Here is a 21,549-nt window from a genome sequence, read left to right as displayed (position 1 = left end):
CTCCTCTTCAGAGCAGCATGGCTGTCATGGAGACCCTCCTCCCTGGTGCCAAGGGAGTGCAGAGTGGCCAACACGCCAAGGGTAATATAACCCTTACTGTAGTAGCCTTCACCATCCCTTCCCAGGGTTTATTAATGGATATGTTCAACTTTTCTATCTGAATATTTTACGTGCTAATTATCTGGGGCCTGCTCTTGCATGCAACCCACTGAAGTCATTGACAAAAATTTCCTTTGGCTTCCATGGAAGCAGAATCAAAACCTTTGTTTAAATACCTAGAGTAGAGAGTGCACTGGTTGAGGCATGATCCTGCAGTCCTTACTCAGGCAGAAATTCCATTGATCAAGTCATGCACCTGGGTACAGGTCTCTTTGGGGAGATGACCCAGTAAAATAAGTCACAGTGTTAAAATATCCCTGTCTAGGAAAGGGCTACTAAAAATATTCTGTAATAACATTTAACTTTTTAAATAACTTTTAATAACTCTCTGTAATAACTTTTTTGATCATCCATTGAAAGACTGCATTGCAGTTCAAGCAGATGTTTCACCTGAATAAGGACTGCAGGATCAGGGGTCTAAGAACATATGTCTTGCAAATGTCATGTGTTTGAAGTCCAAGCTGTTTTTTAATGATCACACAGAAAGACACCCTGAGTGATGAATGCGTGTGTGTGTGTCAGCTATTTTCTCCACCTGCAAATTAACGCTTTTGCACGTAGAGTCAAAAGTCTTCTTGCCAGAAAAGGTTAAAGCCAGGGAGTTTTAAAATGGCCAGACAGATTTTTAAACCAAGTTTCTCAAAAAGAAACACGTTCCTGGTCTGAGGCTCTGTGGGCCAGGTTTCAGAGCGAGTATGAACACCTCCGGTTTACGAGAGGCAAGAAACAGTGACTGCAATAGAAATCCCACCACACCCTTGGCTGCAGCGGCACCAACACATGAGATGCGCACACTTGTATAGAGGAGAAAAAGAGGCAGATGGTTGTCATTGCTCATTTGAGTGATGTTGGCTTTTCACTGTATGCCCTTTAAATGGTCTAAGTCTTTCCTATGTCTGCTAAAGTGCTGCAAACTGAGTTTTTTGCAGCAGGGGAGCGACAGTCACCCAAACGTGCTTTTTAGTAACAACAGGCCTTTGCCAGGTGAACGTACACCACTGTGCACAACAGAAGAACACACTCATGTCTTGTCTACATGCTAACTGGAAGTGAAACAGCTAATTTGGTTTTAATTCGCATCTTTAGTTATTTTGGTGGAAGTTTGTGTGGGACACATTTCAGAAGAAAAATGTTCCCATTTTAATTTAATGTAAGGGAATAAAAAAAATCAACTTCAGCCTAATCAAAATAGGACACTCTTAATCCAAAATAAGACTGTGCGCATGCAAATTTGTATTGAAGTAACTAAAGGTGTGAATTAAAACTGGTTTATTTAGTTGGAACATGTTGGAGAGAGTACACCCAATTCATTTTCTCCCAGCCATCTTCTGCCATTGCCATTTACAGAACGCGAACACAACTGAAGTCAATTAAGATAAAAGATTTACACGACTTCATTCTCTGGCATGTTTGACTGCCCACTCAGTACAAGACATAGTGTTATTATGGATATCATCTTTCATACTGCCTCTCCAAAATCCTTTCCAGAGTTAGACGCTAATATGATTCCCTGGAGAATGTGGTATATGTTTGGGTTTGTCCCCCTAATAATGGATTGGGTTTTTGAAGAGACAAACATTTATAAAGACCCTCATATACACATTATTAAAGCCACTGGCCCAGATGCTGGGGTACAGAAATAATACACAAGGCAGTATAGGTGGTGTTTAAAGCTCCCCTTGCACTCAACTGATCCTGAGGTTGCTCTGTGCATGACATTCCAGGCATGCTATGCTAGAGCAGCCTAAGCAAGCCACATCCTCCCTCTCCCATTGCCCTTCACCTGTATCCCCAGGGAGCTAATGGAGCAGCTTTCAACCACAAAACTCACAACACTTTACCAAAGCGGGTAAGTGTTATCCCCATTTTATAGACTGGGTAAGTGAGGCACAGGAAGGCAGGCCAGGCAATGCCTGGGGGCAGAACTCTTGAATCCTAATATCTTAGTTCAAACAATAGGGCTTCTTTAAACAGGGTATTACTGATTTCAGATTGGAAGGAAATAAGCCATTGGTTATAATAGAAGACCCTGAGGCCGGTCCAGTGATTAGAACGGAGTCTAGGACTTAGGAGACCTCCATCCAAGTGCCTGTTCTCATGCAGATTCCCAGTGTGACTTGAGCAAGTCAGTGTGTGTCAGTACCACAGCTGTAAACTGGGAATAAAAATAACGCCTCTCCGCCTCACAGGGATGCTATGAGATGCAAAGGTAGTGGGGTGATGGGAACCATATAAATATCTTCCATAGAGAGACACTGACTGGGGCTGTCCTCTCTGTAGGATTGAAAAGAAAAGAGTTGGACTACTCCGTCCATGTCTCCAGTGTTTTGACTTTCAGTCGTTCCCCTCCACCCATCATTCGTCCTTTCCTCTCTACTCCCTTTCATCTCTGTTCTCCCTCCCCCCTTTCAGGCAGTGGTTCTCAACCTGGTGTTTGGAGCCCAGTGAGGGGCCATGAGCTGGTTTCAGGGGATCTGCCAAGCAGGGCCGGCATTAGATTTGCAGGGGCCCAGGGCAGAAAGACAAAGCATGGGGCTGAAGCCCTGGTCCCGAGCCCCGCCACCAGGGGCTGATGCCAAAGCCGGGGCAACTAAGCTTTGTGGGGCCTTCTATGAGGTGGGGCCCAGGCACGTGCCCTGCTTGCTACCCTCTAACACCCCGCCCTGCCTTTTATATACAGAGAAACAGTTGTTTTGGCACAGGCAGGGGTGGAGTTTTATAGCATGTGATAGGAGCGGGGGCTGAGAAAGAAAAAGATTGAGAACCCGGCTTGGGGGGGGGACTCTTCCAAACTTTACACTTGTTCCAATCTGTAACCTAATGGAGAAGTTTCAGTTCCTGCCAGTTTGCAGCTTCTTTTCCCCCAGGTCAGCAAAAAATTCAGACCTCAGAGATCAACACCCCACCCATGCGATAGGCATCTTTCGAAATCCTCCAACCCAAACACACCCACAGCGTCTCTCGCTTCTAGTCGGGTCTGCTGCAACTGCTTCTGCGCTGCAGAGTGAAATTAAAAAAAACAAACAAAAAACGCTCAGAGAGAGGATCACAAATTTGCACAAGTCCCTTTGCAGCAGAGCTGGGGAGCAGGATGCAACTCGGCTTGCAATAATAGCTGCTATGTGTGGGCCTGATCCTGTCTCACAAGGGAGTAAGGACTGACCTTCCACAGCATATTGCAATGGCCATGGCTTAGAAAAGCACGGGAAGGTTTTGGTGGTGGCCTTTTTGCCACAAGAGAGAACGGTTTCTGGTACACCCACCCTCGACGAGAAGGGCGAGGGAAATAGGCAGCCGGCCACCCTCGGAGCGCGGCGTTTCAACCGGGCCTGGCCAAGAGTGGGGAAATCAGACTCTGCTGACATCTAACCATGTGGGGGGACATCTGGGGCGAGCCTGGGAGCCGATCCCCTGCGCCAGCCCCAGGCACTTTTAGTTTGCGCTGAAAATAAGACGCTTTTTTCTGTCCCCCTCCCCCCGGCGCTTCTGAATCCAAAGTTCAACCCAGCTAAGCGCAAAGACCGGGTGCGTCTCCTCCATGAGTGCGCAAGTGGCGCTGGGGAGAAAACTGTCATTGCTTCTGACGGCGCAAGGGTGACTTGCTTCTCAAACCAGCGGGCAGGCCAAGCAGGGACTGAGACCTCCTCCCGAGAGCGCGGCGCTGGCTGCGCATCGCCCAGCCACATCGCCAGCTACCCGGGGTCCACGCACACGCAGCCCCTCCCTGCAGGCGTGGGCTTTTTCCTGCAGCGATCTGACAGCCCCCTCCGCTCCCAGGAGGGACCCCGCCTTTCCTAGCCGGGGCAGATGCCCCGAAATAAACGGATCGCAAGTCAGATAAACCCCCACCCACCCACGTACACACACCCCGCCGCCTCCACGCCTTGCCCCAGCCGTGCGCACTGTGGCCGGGGGGACACCCGCTGCGCGCTGGCAGGCCAATACTCTCCCAACCGCGACCTCCCGCAGCCCCAGGAAGGGGACGACAAGGAAAGCGTGAAAGGGGGAGGCTGGCTGAAGGAGAAGAAACGGGCCAACTCTTCCTGGGATCAATGCTTGAACAAGATCCAACTCCCCTCTCCTTCCCCCGTCCCTCCCCCAAACGCACACCGCTCCAAAACGCAGCCCTCCCCCACACCCTCCTGGAGTGGGGGCTGTCTCCTCCCCACAACCCCCCCTCTGATTCCCCCCCCTACCCCCCGATATTCCTCTTACTTTAATAGTTCCGTCCATCGAGAATAATCTCCAGCCGATTCCACCAATATTCCACACATTGACCCGGTTTAGCCTGGAACCGAAGCCCCCTGAAGTTCTTATCTTCCTTCCTCTCGCGCTGGCTTTTCTTCCCCCCACCCCTTCCAATGATTTTACGTTTCTTTCCTTCGCTCGCTCGCTCTTTTTTACTTTTGGTTGGTGCAGTGGAGCGAAAAAGAGACAGTTAACCGGATGAAAGGTTTTTTTCTGCTAATTTTGGGAAGTGAAGTCACTTGAGGAGGAAACATTCTGTCTCCCCGCTGGTCCTGCCTTCTCGATTAAAATATATCTGTATTTTACATCCAGGATATTTGCTCCATTCAGATAAGAGCGGGGCAGAACAATAGCGGTTTCTTTGGGGGTAGGTCTTGTTCGCTAGCCCGTGGAGCTCCGCTTCGCAGCACGGGCTAGATTACCACGCACTGTGAGTGTCATCATAAAGTTTTGTGTGTGTGTGTGTGTGTGTGTGTGTGTGTGTGTGTGTGAGAAGCCAAGTAGCCTGAGTCACTGAATTTCCATCTCTTCCCACAGATTTTTTTATTAATGCTTTTTCCAGTCAAAGGCAAAATTAAGGGAGGGGGGAAATGGGAGACGACCGCAAATATAATTCAGTCTGGGGCACACAGGAAAAGATTACCGATTTAAATGGTCTATTTAGAACACGCTCCTGTCCCTCTCCTGCAGTCCTTACTCGGGCAAGGATCTCAGTGAGTTTGGCCTGAGGGAGGAAGGCTAGATTAGGTGCTAGCTATAACCAGAAAATAGCAGTGAGTATAATACAGGGCAGGCAACTCCCTTCAATGTAAGCATGTCAAGTGCCTTCTCCCATTCAGATACAATTTGTGGTGCCTTTCCAAGCAAGGGAACTACAGGTTCCCTGTAGTTTTGAAAGGAACATTATTTTTAGAAAACATTTATTTTTGCATTGCTTTCTCACCCCTTTAAAAGAAAAAGTCCCGTGAAAGCTTCCACTACGTCGAAGTAAGTATACTGTGCTTTAAAAAAAGGGGGCGGGGCATTTAAAATAGTGCATTACAGTAAGATGGGTTCAATTATTCAACTGTATCTATATTTAAAGACATTTCATTTTCCCCATCAGTATTAACATTTGAAATATTGATTGAACCTCGGGGTCTGGTCCAGAGCCTCGTGGAGTTAAAGCGGGACTGCCCGTCTCATTGCAATGGGATTTGGATCAGGGCCCCAGTCAATTTGCTCCGCTATCTCCGGCGAAAAAACCACGGATCACTAGTTTACTAACCGGAAAGCGGCGAAAATAATAACAGCAAATAACATTCCAGGCTTGTCCCAAGTGCCCCTCTGCCTCCCGGCTGTGGCAAATTTGGTGCTACTCTCATGGGGGGGGGGGCGAGGGGACACATTCCTCAATCCTTCTTCTGGAACTAAAAAGTAGACGACAACAGATGCAACATTTCATCCAACTAGAGCGATAGAACATTGATCCCAAAGAAAGGGCCATTTATTTCCTCTCCTAAATAGTCCATCCAAACAAACCAACCACGCTTTTGAAAAGCTCTCTCAACAATCAAGGTAAAAGAGACAAACGCTCCTTTCTACCCTCCTCTCCCCTCCAAAAAAAAAAAAAAAAAAAAAAAAAAAAACCAAGCAAAACCATCTAGCAACAGGACCATGCAACATGTCTGGCATCTTTTTATTCCCCAATTCTGCAGTGCAAGCTGCTGTAGCCCCAGTAGAATCCAAAAGATAAAGCCAGTAATTCAGGGAGATGGAACCAAGAAATCCATTTCAAGGTAGGACACTCCCGTGAGCCCTTTCAACATTATATTCCCTTTATGGAATTGGTTACCTTATCCAGTGCAGTTGCGTCCAGTCTTTTGCTTTCCCCCTGATTTTTAATCCAACCACAGGAAAAAAAAAAGTCACACCTCTATCCACATTAATGTGCACCCCCCAAAATAACAAAATGACCCTCGTGTTTCTAGTCAGCTGCAGCAGAGGCGCCTTATTAATACTTTATTTCTCCAAGAGCAAAGCTGGCAGCACAGCAGACCCCTCTTGCCCCTCCCTCTAACTCCCTGCGAAATTAGCCTCATCAATTCAGCTACAATTTTCGGTGCAGAGGCAGAGACGGGGACTGAACGTGATCAGACCTGGAGCTTTTGGACTTGCTGTTTGCTAGCGACTGTGGCCGTCTCCAGCCAGGAGGGAAAGGGGGTGGGGGTCGGCTGGAGAGGGGACCGACCGACCGACCGCCTTCCCTCTCCCCTCCTATCCCCCCCCTCCTGTCTGCTTTACAATCCAGGGGTCTGCAGTGGTGTCCCCTGAGAGCAGCACATCTGGATACAGCTAGCGAGGTCAGGTCCCCCTGTGCCTAAGGCCACAAGAACTGGAGTTCAATTAAAAGAAATCACGGTTAACCCTTTGCTTCCCTCATCCTCCATTTCATTCTTTTCTCTCCCCCCACCCCCGCCCTCAAATTAAACACCAAAACCTCTTTCCTCCACTTCCCCTTCAGTATCACCACATGGGAGCCGCTAGCTCCAGAAAAGTAAGAGGTTAAGGAGAAGAATGAAACGCATCCTCCCAAAGCCCAAATTATTTCCTTTCTGGGCAACATTAATACCAACCTCCAAACAGTGACGGTGGGGGTACGGTCAGACAGAGGATTTATACCCCCTAAAGGGCACTAGAAAGTGCCTATGTCACCCAAAGACCAAGGAAAAGGGGCTTGGGTATTTAAACTGAACTATAGATTCCTCTCTTTGATGGGTTACAGGCTGGAGAGAGAGGACGATTCTGAAGAACTGCAATGAAAAAAAAATCATCTGAAATGTACAAAATATATTCAAAACAATCGGAAATTTACAAACACTGATTCCTGGTCATAGTGCCATCTCCAAGGTGACAAGATATAGCAAATAAACGTACGCACACTTTAAAAATCATTTTGGATCCCAACTTCTCCACAAATGTAAGAATATAGACAGTAATCTCTCTCTCTCTCTCTCTCTCTCTCTCTCTCTCTCACACACACACACACACTTTAGAGATGTTTTTTAGTTCTCAGTACCTCAGTATTTAACAGCAAAAAAACCTGAAATATGATACCACAGCTATTTCCTTAGAAGTGACTTAAAGAAAATGAGTCAAATTGAAGCATATTAGGGCTGCCTGATAGATTGGATCTAAAATTTATACACATTGTTTTGTCATCCACTCCCCCTCCTAGTCCCCACTCCCCGTTACCCTTCTATTTGGTCTAAAAGAAAAAGAAAGGTTTGGTGAAAAGTCGCAAGAGACAAAGTAAGCGAACTTGTAAAACATTAAACCAGACAAGTTGAACACACTATTATTTTCCCATAATAATGCAACAGAAGAAGTTTTGCTTCCTGACTTTCTCTAACCCCCACCTCCTTAAGTTACCTCAATTTTTTTAAAAAGGCTGGGATATTCATAAACATGGTTTGCCAAATTCTGGATCATCTCAATTGATGTGCACGGACTCGGATTTAACAGTTTGATAGAATCGGTGCAAGGGGAAAGAAATCCCAAATAATGAATAAAATAATAATAATAAAGGATGTGATACCCTTAACGTTTAATATTTTAATGCCCAGAGAAAGGCAAACGTTATTTCAAAGTGAAACGCTTGTGTACAATTCTGGCAAATGTGTGTAACTTTTAATCTGATGCTCAACTTTTTGGCGCATAATTATAGAGCAAAAATAATTCTGATTTTTTTTTAAAGTTAAGTTACTGACAACTGGGAAATTATTTGATCTTGGCACCTACAATAGTTTTTACCTTAACAGATTTCAAATGTTTGCATTCAGGCAGGTTAAACGATTTGCTTTCTCTCTCTCTCTCTCTCTCTCTCAATACACTTATGAAGGAAACGAAATTGTAGTCTAAAGTACTGAGTTAAATGTTGCTCATAATCTCCTGGCATTTTCCCCCCTTTATCCTTTAATTGAATCACATAGAGTTTCGGCCTCACATACATAGGAGGTGGATACTCATCCCTGGGTGTAGCCCAACTGAAATCAATGGGGTATACACCAGGCTGGAATTTAGCCCATGATATTTAGCCTAAAATATCCAACATCAAAGGAGTTAACGGCACGTTGTAGTCCAGTGCCAATCTTTCGCATGGGGAGATACCCGCAAATGTGTATTTGTGTTTTCGTCTTTGATTTATGCAGAAATATTTTGGCCACAACTTCAAACTTTGTATATTTCTTTTACACCTACGTTTTCTTCAAAGGTGAAGTAACGATCGCAGCATATTTGGGCCTGAGCGGCGGGGTTTGAAAGCGTGTAGGGTACTAATTTGCATGACTCTTATCTTGTTGCCTGTTGTAATCAGACAGTATCACCTTGTGTTCTGGTTAAGAATGCAAGATTTTGAGCTCTTTCGTCATTTTGTAGCAAATGAAAGAAATCGGTTAGGAACTAGTCAATCAGCCCCCTTTGACTATGTACCTAGAAAGTGGCCCATTTCCCATAAATTGTGTTAAAAGTTCCTCTTAAAAATAAGTCCTAGATCTGCACTAGCAGAAAAGGGGGAGGGGCAGGAGGCGGGGGAGTGGGGCTCGATCCTATTGCAATCCTAACTAGAGAAAAAGGTCCCATCGACTTCTATGGGAGTTTCAGGGTTGGGTTGCGATGTGGCACTAACTTCCCTGCAGAATTAAAAGGTGAAGTGTTTTTAAAATTCACTTTCTTACAAAGCAAAGAAGGAAAGCCAAGCCTCTGGCCCGATCCCCAGGCAAGACTCCCATTCGAACCCAGGGGCCAAAATTCTGCTCTCAGCTACAGGGGTTAAATCTGACTACTTTGGAATCCCTCCAGATTTCCACCCATGTAATAGAGCAGTGGAGTGTAGGATCGGGTCCCAAGACCCATAGCTCTTGCTGAATACCAACGAATTTTTGGAAACACAAGTCCTAAAACAAGGTGTGTGATGCTAATAAACCCTTAACTAAAATCTAGTGTCTTGGAAGTCGTGTGGAGAAGATACAGGGTAGTTTTGAAGCTAGCACACAATTGTGCAGAAAGGTGGTTAAACTGTCCTGGATGGTTTTATCTGAGATCCATGCCCAATAATCCAGTCCCCTTCCCTTGCCTCCTCTCCCCGCCAACCAAACCACCCCACAATTATTGAAAAGTTAAGCACGAAAAAACCAAAAATACTGAAGGCCAAAAACACAGACTGCAGCGCACCAGCTCCAAAAGTCTGGCCCCTCGCTTGAGGCCATAATTAATTTGAGATTTATTTTTATTGGAGAACCCAGTCTCGTCTGACCTTAGCCAAACAAGACTTCAGCTAGACCCTTGATGCGCTTGAATGGAACCGAATATTTCTCTCTAACTTCTCTTCGGGCGTCCGTGCCTGCTTTGAATTTGTTCCTCAGACTTCAGATATTTGGAGATTTGAAGAAAAGATTTAAAGCATTCCCGCCCCCCCCCTTAACATCCACTTTTTTTTTTGACACAGTGGTTGGGAGGATGCAGAGGGGGCTAGAATACAAAATGCATATTCAGAGAAAGAGAGAGGGGTGGGTCTCCCCCCGCAGTCTTTAGAAGGTCAGAAGGGTGGTGACTTACAGAGGGGGGTTTGGTCACTTGGATTCTGGTGTCTGGAAAAGCAGGAGTCTTTGAATAGAAAAGCTTGTCCCCTGTGCCCTAAAGCCTGTTTTATTTTAAAACGGGCTCAGTATACTACGCTTCCAGGATAAACAATATTTCTCCCCTCTTCTGTTTAAATTCAAATGATACCTTTAAGGTAAAACATGAAAGAAACAATGTAAATTCTTTTTCACCCAACGTTTGCATTTTGTCGGGGTTGAAGAACAAGCCAAGATTCACAGGAATGGGGTGGGAGGGGGGAGTATTTAAAAAGTCTAAATGTTCCAAAATAAAAGGTAGGTGCAAACAAGAATTAAATCCTTCAGCACTAAGTTGTCATAACACATTAATCAAGACCCTGCTGGAGTATAACACTTAGTCGTGTGGCTGCCTCAAGATATGAGCATTAAAAAAAGAGAAGGATTTGGTATGCTCTTGTATCAATCAATAGTAAGTATGTGGATGACACAGGAGTTCCTTTCCAGCTCCCATGTTCATGCACTCGACTGGAATGTTTTAAACAAAGTTCAAACATATTCATGGCTACAAATCTTTTGCAATTCCCAGCTTTCCTAGAGGATACCTGCTCCAGTCCTCTTGAGTGTAGTTGGTGGAAATTGACAACTTCTGTTGGAAACCAGTAGTAAAAAAAAAACAAAAAAAATGGTGCAGCAATGGATAAAGTACTAGAAAGTGGACTGAGTGGGAACAGTGCTGCATGGATTGAAATACTTCAGTCTACGAAGTCTTTGCATGTCTCCTCTCCCTGCTACTAAGGTTCTATAGCAGTTCTTAAGATGTAAGATGCTGCAATTTCTCCTTGCTCTACACAATTATATTTCCAGCATTCTTCTCACTAAACACCTGTACGAAACATTCCATTGTCAGTCAAGCCACCCAGATTTTTGTTTTAAACTATGAATTCACTAACTACAATATTTTCCCTGACTAGGTTAGCCTGGCATGATTTCCCCAGAAAGTTTCCTTTCCCAAATGTTTTAAAATGATTATTTGTCTCGCAGTCTGTTCCAGCAATAGTCTTCGGCTACTACTGTGGAGCAGGAAATGATAACATGTCAATGTCAGTGTTTGTCAATAGCCTTAATATTTTCCTCTCCAATTAAAATGTCAGGGTTTTGGCCATCAAAATTCTCTCTTTGGGTTTCTTGTAAACCCTCCAGGCAGGGTGAAACCAAGAACAAACCAAATATTGTTTCCATCCACCCAGACTATTTTGCTTCTATGAATATGCTTCTTTGTATAACACCACAAACATTATGGTTGTATAATTTTTTTTTTAAAGCAGGAACTCCTGCACTTAAACTATGGTTCTTTCCTCCCCATTTCATTCAGACTGGAGTGAATTCCCTTTTCTGGCTTACTTAAAACCCAAGCTCCTTTTTGTGTGCAAATGTCTACAGTGGAATATGCATGGTGGCTTTGTTCAAATTTCATAAGTGTGTGGCCGCACAGTCCAGAGCTGGACAAGGTTTAAAGTGCTCTCCAAGGAAGCGCCAGAGCTTTCATTGCTTGAGAATGGAACTTGATTGTTTTGTAACCAAAGGCTTTCAAATACATTGTGAAAGCTACTTCTTGGGCTGCCAGATGTGGACTGGTCTGAAATTTGATTGCGCTATGTGACTGCTTCAGGTACCGTTAGTGCTGGGTGACAGAGCAGTTTGCTGTGCTCAGCTGAAACACATAAGTATTACGAAGTCCAGGAGTTCAAATATCAGAAGATCAAAGGGTTTTGCTTACAATAAGCTAAAATGCATATGGTAGAGCACTGGCTTAGGCTGTGGAAGACCTGGGTTCAGTTCCCTGCTCTGCCACAGACTTCATGTGTGACTTTAGGCAAGTCACTGAGTCTCTCTGTCCCTCAGTTTCCTATCTGTAAAATGGGGATAACAATGCTTCCTTCCTTCCATGGATATTGTGAGGATAAATACATTAAAAGATTGTGAAGTGCTTTGAGATCTACTGAAGAAAAGTGCTAGATGTGACATAGGCACTTTTATTAATCGTAGGCATGTGGATTTCTCCTCTGTGCCCTAAAAAGAGCAAGAAAATACCCCCAAAATGCAGAGCTCACCGTTTAAATGCGGGAACACTACCCCTTCAAAATATTGGTGGCGACCTAGAGTGGAGATGCATCATTTCTTCTGCCATTCTGAAACATCAGAATTTGAAGAGTGAGAAGAAGGGGAAACCTGTACCTATCACTCCACTCCCTCATAATGCCTTATACATTAGTGGTCCCCAGAAGGGACCATTGTGATCATCTGATCTGACCTCCTAACATGGCACTTCACCCTGTGATTCCTGCATCAGGCCCATCTAGGCAGCACCTGTGAGTGGGAACTTCCGACAAGGCCCTGTCACTGTTCCTCCCAACCTCACTTCTCTCCAATTTTGCAGGGTCTCTTGGCCACCTGTGTGATTCTGCATGACCCGACCAACTTTAGGCCTTGCCTTAGAGAGTGGAGAAATTGTGGCTTGGATCCTTATTGAAAGGGAGGAGGAGAGGCATGACAGAATATGGCAATCAAAAACCATTCGTGAGCTGCCTCTAGCACAGACACTGCAGAAGGGGAGGAAATGCTACGATGATTCAGCGAAGCCAGAATGCAATAGTAAGAACTGGGAAAACCAGTATTCAGAGGTCATATTGCTTTGCTTATAGCCTTAATACTTTCCATACCCACACAGTTAAGACTCAGTTCTCATTCCAGTGCTCTCTTTTTAAATTTAATTTTCCAATTTACGTTACACGTTTCATTCTCTAAAGTCAAGTACTTACGTTTAGATGAGATTAGCACACACTGATGTACTCTGCTGATTATTCAGCCCTTGTAGATCAGCAAGTACAGTAATGGCATACGGGACATATATACATTCATATAAGTATGTGGAAGAAAACAATAGGGACCTATAATTAGTTTATAATAATTATGTTTGCCTACTACTTTGTCATGTGAAGGCACATCAGGATGGTTTGTTGGCATGCTCAGATATAAATAATGAGTCATGTATTCAGATTACATAAATAGCTATCTAAAATTGTTATAATTATGTGCTAGATTTATGCAAATATAGAAAAAAAGGCACCTAGGTGCTCTAGGTGTTGTTGAGGCAACTTAAAAATACATCACAGAAATCTCTGAAATTCAGCAATATGATTCAATATAACTCGACGTTAGTGAACCAGGCAATTTAAAAATTCAGATGCCCTTCCCCCTCCAACAATTCCCCACCCTTACAATACTCCCCCTTCCCCATTTCAAACACTTGAGGGAAAAGATGAGCTTTGCAATGTAGCCCAGGAAAGCTCATTGTATGCTTTCCTCACCCAAATTATCCTGAAAATCCCATCACCATGGGACCCTTTCAGAGAACACCCTGCCAGCAGCCCCTTCTCATTTATGCTAGTGGAGACATTTAAAGACAAGACAGTTATCTTCATGAGTTAAGGGGTAAAGTCTTGACATAATGCTTATAGATATGACACTGTTAGTCAAGGAGCTTTATAAAAAAACCAGTTTTACTTTTCTCCTCCACACAAGTAGCCCCAGTGACCAGTTGGGGTTTGGCCCATTTATTAAAATAAGTCTTCCAAGCTTTTCTGAGAGGTAGGTAAATAAATATAGTCTCCATTTTCCAGAGAGATTAAGTGAGAGACAAAAAATGCCCAGTGGCCTCCCAGAAGAAGGAATTAAAACTTAGAACCTCCTCATACCCCCAGACCAGCACTCAAAAGGCTGTTTGGGGGAGCAGGAAACAATATTTCATTATCCAATAGTAATACCCGGCTCTTATATGGCACTTTTCATTCGTAGATCTCAAAATGCCCCATACCATTATGCCCATTTTACAGCCGAGAACACCAAAGCAAAGAGAGGTGACGTGATTTGCTCAAGCCTACTCAGGAGATCAGTAAGTGAGCCAGACACAGAACCCAGCCTAGGCCAGTGCTCTAGCCACTAGGCCATGGCGCCTACACAGCAGGTGAACGTTTTCTACAAAGTATCTATTCTATGGGTGTCATCCTGGCCCCATTGAAGTCAATGGTAGTTTTACCATTGACTTCAGAGGGCCAGGATTTCACCCTCTCTCTTGTATATTTAATGATTAAGGCCCTGATCTTCCAAACACTTAAGCATGTTCTTAACTTTAATCATGTGAGCAACCCCATTGACCACAGTGCAACTACTCATGAATAAAATTAAACATCTGCTTATGTGATTGCAACATTGACATCTAATTGCCTGATCCAAAGGTCAATCAGAAATCTTCCCACTGACTTCAGCTGACTTTGGATCAGGCTCTTAAGAGACTTTACTCAAACCATGTTGGTTTTTTTATGTATGGAAACAAGTTATTTCCCCAATGACATCAGTGTGCACGATGCTTTAGAGACAAATACCAGGAAACAGGGTCCCTGCCCCAAACTAAATGACAGATGATGATGAAATGTTGCAGCATGAGTTCAACATCCTATGAACTGTTTATCTCTGTTCAATTGAAACTAGGAACATAGGCCTGATTGGAAAGCTCTTCCCCAGGAAAAACACCCTCTGAGGTCAATAGGAGCTTTGCCTGAGTAAAGCTCGTCCACCATTACAGCTAATTTGATGCAGTTCTGTGTTGACCAATTCCGTTCCATACAAATTCTAACAATTTAGGCCTCAAACCTAATTCAGTAGGCTTCAGCTATTCCATAAGCTGACTTCAGTGGTAGCAGGATCACTTCTTACAATGAAAGGCAAACCTGCCAGGATACCTTTCTATGGGATGACAAAGTGGGTTCACCTCTTCCTGCCTACTGGAGCTCTAAAAATTAAGGTAGTTGACTCTATTGCTGGGTATAGACTGCACACACTTTACAGGAGTAGTCATTTGAGTTTTTGCTCTGATGGTATTTGCTTCTCTTTTAAGGTCATTTCCAACTAAGTTTCTAGCATTCTAAGGTCTGATCCAGACCCCACTGAATATAATGAACAACATTTACCAGTAGTAGTGCTCATGGAAACACTGAGTTTTAAGTGTGCTTTGTAGAATATTCACTCTACACAGAATTCTGAATATTTGCAATGCAAGTTTTTGCTTAAAAACCTGACCCTGAGATTTACACTCATCCCACTAGGAAACAGAAACAATGCCACACGTCACACCACAAAATGGGCTTTTTGAATACTCCCTACAAAGTGTTTGCAAAACAAGCTAGGGGTTACATGCAGAAATTATTCAGAGAATCATTTAAAATAATGGCTTATGCACATAGAAATCACAAACTGCTCATGGACTTTTAACAAAGAGAAAAAGAGGCAAAATTAATATAATACATTTTTCATTACAAACAATGCACCCAGCTCTAGTTAACACCCTCTTGTATTCCATGAGTCTGGGAGACAAGAGTCTTGTGTTTTAGATTTTCCTTAAGTGCTGCGGCATGCAGGGTTTGCCTTAAACTTGTAACCCAGATGTCTTGGGCTTGGTTTATTTACATTCTTGGGAACTGTTGTGGAAAAAAAAAACGTATATGATGTCAAATATAATATAGTGCTCAGCGGTACTATAAAGGGACAAGAATCTGCCACCCTTTCCTTGAAATTTGCTTTGGGATTGGTAGAAATAGAAATAGAGGCAATAACGACTCATCACAATACAACCTAAGACTCACACTTTGCTTTCTCCAATTTAACAGACACATATTTGGAGGGCAAGAATTGGTAATATGTGGCATTAGCCATTGTCTGGTGTCACCAGGTGAATCTATGTACCTGCTCAATAACCTGGGTAGGTTGTATAGGAAAACCATCAGGAACAACGTGAAGCAAGCTCCAGTATTACACACCACTATCTAGTCCAACAATCTATTTATCTCAACAAATGAAAGAGACGCTTATTATTCAATTAATTTCATTTTGCTTTGTCTTTAAACTCATTTTGACAAAATGTAGCACTTTCCATATCTAGGCAATCATTTTTTGTACATTAAGTTCAGTGGTTTGCACAGCAGAGAGGTAAAGGCATTTTAAAATGAAATTTAGTTTTGGTTCAAGATTAGATAGTAGCCAGGAAAACAGAAAATTGGAAACCAATATAAGAAAACATTATGGTAAACTGTTGCTAGAACATCATCACTATCATATTGGTTAACATCTAGCATCTATACTGTAACTCAAGACATTTCAGGATAATAAAAGAAGAGGCCACCATAATATGTTATTGGTCACTGATAGATTCCTCTTTTGAGCTCTGCATAGCTCAGTGTAAGCGTGATCATTTAGGATTAAATCAATTCCCACTGAAGTCAATGGCAGTTTTCCCCTTAACTTGAATGAGTGCTGGATCCGGCTCTTAAACAGACATAAATGATCTTGAATTTTCGAGGATTGTAATTTTTGACATTACCTGTTTAAAGATGCTGTCATGTCTTACCTTGACGTAAGACGAAGTGTCTGGTACTGTCTGAAACATCCTTATATGTTTAATAGCTATTTTAAAAGGTCCTAAACTTGACCTGAAAATAAGGGGGGAAAAAGTAAAAATGAAGACCAGAAAACAAACAATAGTTTTGTTTTGAAAATTAAAACCAGTAATAAACATTTCAAAGGTTATGATCAAGTATTTTTATGTTTCTTTTTTTTAAAGAAGGTAAATAGGAAAAGTTCCACCAAAACAAGGAAGTGTAAACTCATAACCAATATTGAATATCTACCTTTTAACTGCAGGCTTTACAGAAAAGAACCCTCTCCAGTTTTGACTGGGGGGAAGGAGAGTTTGTCGTTTGATTAAGTGAATTTCTTAATCAGCAATTAAAAGCTAGCAGAAATACCCATGTTTTCATGTTGAGACTAGTTAACCCTATTGACATGAACCTAGGGGTTTCTCTTGGTTACATGAATGAAATGCAGTTGTATTTCTTAACTCATTAGAACCACTATGGGTCATTAACGCGCCAGTATAAAGAAACCTTTCCCACAAATCATAGTTTTGCCAAAAGTTTTATTGCAAAACAACAATGATAATTTAAAAAATAGCGAACGAAAATATAATCCTAAATGGCAACAAAACCTGTACAGGGTTGTCAATTGCAATTCTCCCGTTTGGGATGGTGCTGTAACATTGTCAAATTCAGCGGCACTTCAGAGCTCCGTCTGTCTCTGAAGTCTCAGGTTTGTAACATAATGATCTCATCACGAATAGTTTTTCTAAGGTCAGGACTGCACAATACAGAGATTAACAATGGAAGGATCGTGAAATGTGATGGCTGGAGAAAGTAGAGTTTCCAGTCAAGAGAACAACAACAAACTTCAGTGGTCAAATGAAATTTGCAATCAAATTAAAATCTCTCTCCACACATCCATACACGCTTTCCCTAGATTAGAGGAAACTCTTTATTCCCCTCGAGCTGTGCTATAAAATGCCCACCAACTGTAATAAATCCATCATTAAAAGAAACAAACAAAAAACCCTTTACTTCCCATTCTCATTGTTGCTATTATGACGCTCGGATTTTCCGGAGGAAAATTCATCAGAGGCAGATTTTTCTTCAGAATTTGGACTAAAAAACCATCAAGATCAAGGTTATACGGCAACAAATTCAACGTAGTTTTGCTACAAATAGCTCATAAATTCCTTTGTGGGGCTGTTGAGGAAAGGCTGGAGGGTTATCACTCTGTAGTTTAGCTTAGGTGTGTTTACACACAAAAAGACAGATAGAACTCCCAACTGCGCTGTATAGAACGCATAAAAGAAATTATGCCACCCAACTGACACGTAATTGGGTTTTTGCTCCACTATCTGTTTAGCTACAATGCTATCCGCCAATGAATGCCCCTCTAAATGCACCTCCAGCCCATAGTTAGCACCCCACGGTAATAAGCTAGTCACGCAGCATCCAGCGTTTCATTCACCGATCCGCGTTTGCAGTGCCCGGAGAACACCTCTATACCCTCACAGCCTTCGAGGTTGAACTGCTCGAAAACATCTGTTGATTAAAAAAAAAAATAAAATCCCACCCTGGCAAATAAACTGTCCTGTATCTGCACGTGACTCCCCCCCTTTTTTTATTGATTTTTAAAGCATTTGTTACGTGGCCAGCTGGCAGAGAAGGGCAACTGATTACAGAATAGACAATGTGTTTCTGATAAGCACCATTTATTTTTCTCTCCTTCCTCCTTAACACGATCCAGTTTCTTTTGCTTCTGAACTTGCAGCAAGGAGTGGGGAAAAATCCTCCAACCCTCTTATAAATTGAGGGGACAAGGTAATGTTCCTTGGGCATTAAATTTGCTGGAGTCAGGGATTCTTCATACTTAATTTCCCTCCTCCCTTTTATCTCTCCGGCTGAATCAGCCCCCTCATTTGCTCCCCGTGCATAATTAGGCATGTTTCAAATCAACAAACACATCTGCATATTCAGATTCAGCTTTAAAAGGCAACTCTGGATTATTTCCCAATAACTTCACCCTGCCAGCATCCTCCACCGTCCAAAAGGGTCTTTTGTGTTAACTGCTCTGGTTTACTGTTTCCAAAGGACTCACCTTTTATACCCTTTCCCCTCAACCAGTGGAAGAGCAGTTTGTAAAGATCCAGGTTGAGACCAAAAATAAAATCCCCACCAGGTCTGTACTGTAACCCTGCTGCGGCAGTGTGGCAAAGGAGAGATTAAACCTGATGGATCCAAGGCAGCACTGAAGTTAAATTTCCCTAGCACATCCAGACAGTCTGCATATCCTCAGGGGGCTTCTGTAATGCGCTCAGCTCGAGCCAGTGCTTTTCTTCTTCTCTCTCCTATCCTCAGCCCCCTCCCCGCTGCAACTTGAAATTTGATTTCCGTTTTCCCCTTATCAATATTTCAGCTACTGCCTCTGGTTAATTATCCTAATGTGACATCCTCGCCTCTGTCACAGCCCCCCGCCATCCCCCCAAAGACCCTCCCTTGTCCTGCCAGCAACTTTAAGGAACTTAAAAAAAAAATTCCACGTTTTTTAAAGGAAAATATTGCTGAGGAGTCAAGCCAAAAAGGAACGCTGAGTGGAGCTCAAGGACTACCTTAAGCCCCCTTTTTAACCAAGGAAGTTTCAAATATCCGTTTTTAAATCATCGTGCCTTGGTTTTAAATAAATAAACAAACGGAGCCTACCTTGCAAAACAGGTCACCTATTTCCCACTGAAACGGGTCTGAAAATATGACAAACCAAATTCACACACACACACGACTTGAAAGAGCTATTCCACACACAGGATCACGAATGTGACCACTTTGATTCTCTTTGCCAGTCAAAACCTCCACGATTCTTTTAGCTTTTTACTAAAAAAACAGTGTCTCAACCAGCAAAACAAGCAAACAAACAAAAAACAGGGAGGAAAAAATATATCTGCTCTGAACTCTATAGAGCCAAATGTATTTGCTGGCGTAATGGTATGAAATCAGTGGAGTTGCACCAGTAGATCATTTGCTCTGATCTGAGGTAGGAACACATATGCAGTTCAGTGAGACAGACACGCTTTTTAATGTAACCCTTCTCGGGGTTACGAAAAGTATTTGGAAAATGTCCTTCCCCACTCTGCTCCGTTTCTCCCTTTCTCAGCTTTACCCCAAATTCCAACATATTGAAACATTTTTCTTCTTAATAAGAGGAGCATATAAAGTGAAGGGGTGAAAGGGCAGCCCAAGGAGCTGTGCCCGTAGCTCCGAGTACAATTTACTCTGGCAGACGAGGCGTTTAGCATTCCTGACAATTCCTTAGGAAAACAACCCTGCAGACTTGTATCAAGGGACGGGGCACCTAGCAAGAGTCACTTTTTAATATAGAAATTCTTTGGATTTGTTGTTAAGAGCCAGTTTCCTATGCAAGGTAAACGTCGCGGTTTCAAGAGGAAGATCTCAAAAAATAACTGTGCTGGGAGGAATATAAAAGAGGTGACAGAAGCTACTTCCCAAACTGTTCAGGAGAAACGAACCTCTTTCTGGTTTTAAGCTCCAATGCTCTGATTTAAAAAGAAAGGCATCGGTATTTCAAATATGTTAAACGGATTTATAAAATCCTGAGCAACAGAATTTAAGATGAAGATGTTATTCAATGACCTGATGATTGTGTGTGCAGACATCTTTCTCTCTCTCTCACACACGCATACTAATAAATGAAGAAACAAGACAAGTAGCGATTAACTCAGACCGCATTTCAAAGCCATTTTTTATACAAATGTTGTTACTGAGTTTTCAACACGTTTGACACAAAACACACACACTGAAGAGAAAACCCACGGGGCTAATATTTCTCTTCCTATGATTATTATTTTTTTGGCTAAGAAATTATCTAGATATAGCTGAACCTTCGATTTTCCTTTCCCAGGGTTTTCTTTTCAGCAAATGTGTCCAAATCCTCACCCCTATCCAAATGCAGACTCGAACCTAACACACACCCAATAAGGAGCAGTGAAATAATTTTAATGGTTAGAGCTAACAAAGGGTCAGGCTGCAAAGGAATTGGGGAGAGAATGAGATTCCCTAATATAGAGAGCTGTTCGTTAGTCCCTGTAATCAAACCCCACAGTGAGTCCAGATACGCATGTGGCTAGTTGAAGTCGTCTTGGGAGCGTTACTAGTCCAGATGAAAATTGCTGGGAAATGGGAAACAGCTGCAGCCTCAGAAACAAAAAGAAACTTCACCCCTAAGCGGAGAAAGTTACAGAAGTTTTGTTTACAGAAATAGCTTCAACACAGGCATGCCATTTCAACGTCTCATCCACAAACTGTAGGTGACTTGTACGTAAACAACATTTCAACATTCATCACAGGCAGTGAGCTCTTAAAGATGCCTATGAAGTCTCCATCTCTATTTTACACATACACACACACATACACACACCCCTCTCTTTTTCAGACTGCCTTGATGGAGGTTGTTGCTGATTGTGTCCAATGTATTAAAAACAAGGTACTAGCAACACAAGCAACAACTGAAAACTCACAAATAAATTTTATTAAAAAAAAGGGACAAATGCATGATTCTGATAAGCCTGCTGGAACGGTGGAAAAGCTCAGAGTCCTGCAAAATGGGCTCTTTTCATGTTTTCTATTTATTAGCGACGTTAAGAGAAAACAGACTCGCTAGTCCCAAATGTAGGAAGAGTATTAAAAGAGGCATGTGTATAGTCCAGCAATTACAGCTGAACTTGATTAAAAACGTCACGAGGGCTGCAAAGGCAGGAGTTACCTGATACACCAACCCTGGGGTTGCTTTAGGATGAATTATAACACAATTCATTTTATTTTAATAGGTCACTATAAGATTAACTGTTTAAGGATGGAGCTGGTGCTATAAAAGGTTACATCAAACTTGAAATGAGCAAGCCCTGCGTTCTGGATTTTAGAAGTAACCATTTATTGTGTTTTAAAATTCAACAACATGTTATTTAAAAATAAGGGGAAAATATGCAAAGTTAAAAGGAGCCCAGTACTGGCCAAGGAACACCCCCCTTCAGTTCTTTGGTTTCTTTTCCTAGGAGGAAAACATG

At 42.8% G+C, this 21,549-nt stretch overlaps 1 protein-coding gene across 3 annotated transcripts in view; it reads right to left on the bottom strand.

Annotated features, from left to right (window-relative positions):
- Positions 1-18,805, bottom strand: part of FLI1 (Fli-1 proto-oncogene, ETS transcription factor) — a 115,320-nt gene extending 96,515 nt beyond the window's left edge. Inside the window, exons 1-2 of one of the 3 annotated variants that reach the window (XM_050921672.1) lie at positions 18,573-18,805; positions 16,438-16,546 (exon numbers count right to left, since the gene is read on the bottom strand). In XM_050921672.1, the coding sequence (XP_050777629.1) occupies positions 16,438-16,503 (66 nt within the window). In that variant the 5' untranslated portion in view covers positions 16,504-16,546; positions 18,573-18,805. Of the gene's footprint in view, positions 1-4,374; positions 4,739-16,437; positions 16,547-18,572 lie in introns of those variants that run through there. The other 2 variants (XM_050921673.1, XM_050921674.1) reach the window with 2 other exon arrangements.
- Positions 18,806-21,549: the final 2,744 nt, after the last annotated feature.

Source organism: Gopherus flavomarginatus, chromosome 13, assembly GCF_025201925.1.
Source record: "Gopherus flavomarginatus isolate rGopFla2 chromosome 13, rGopFla2.mat.asm, whole genome shotgun sequence".
NCBI classification, from domain to species: domain Eukaryota; kingdom Metazoa; phylum Chordata; order Testudines; family Testudinidae; genus Gopherus; species Gopherus flavomarginatus.
This window is presented reverse-complemented; position numbering and strand designations above follow the sequence as displayed.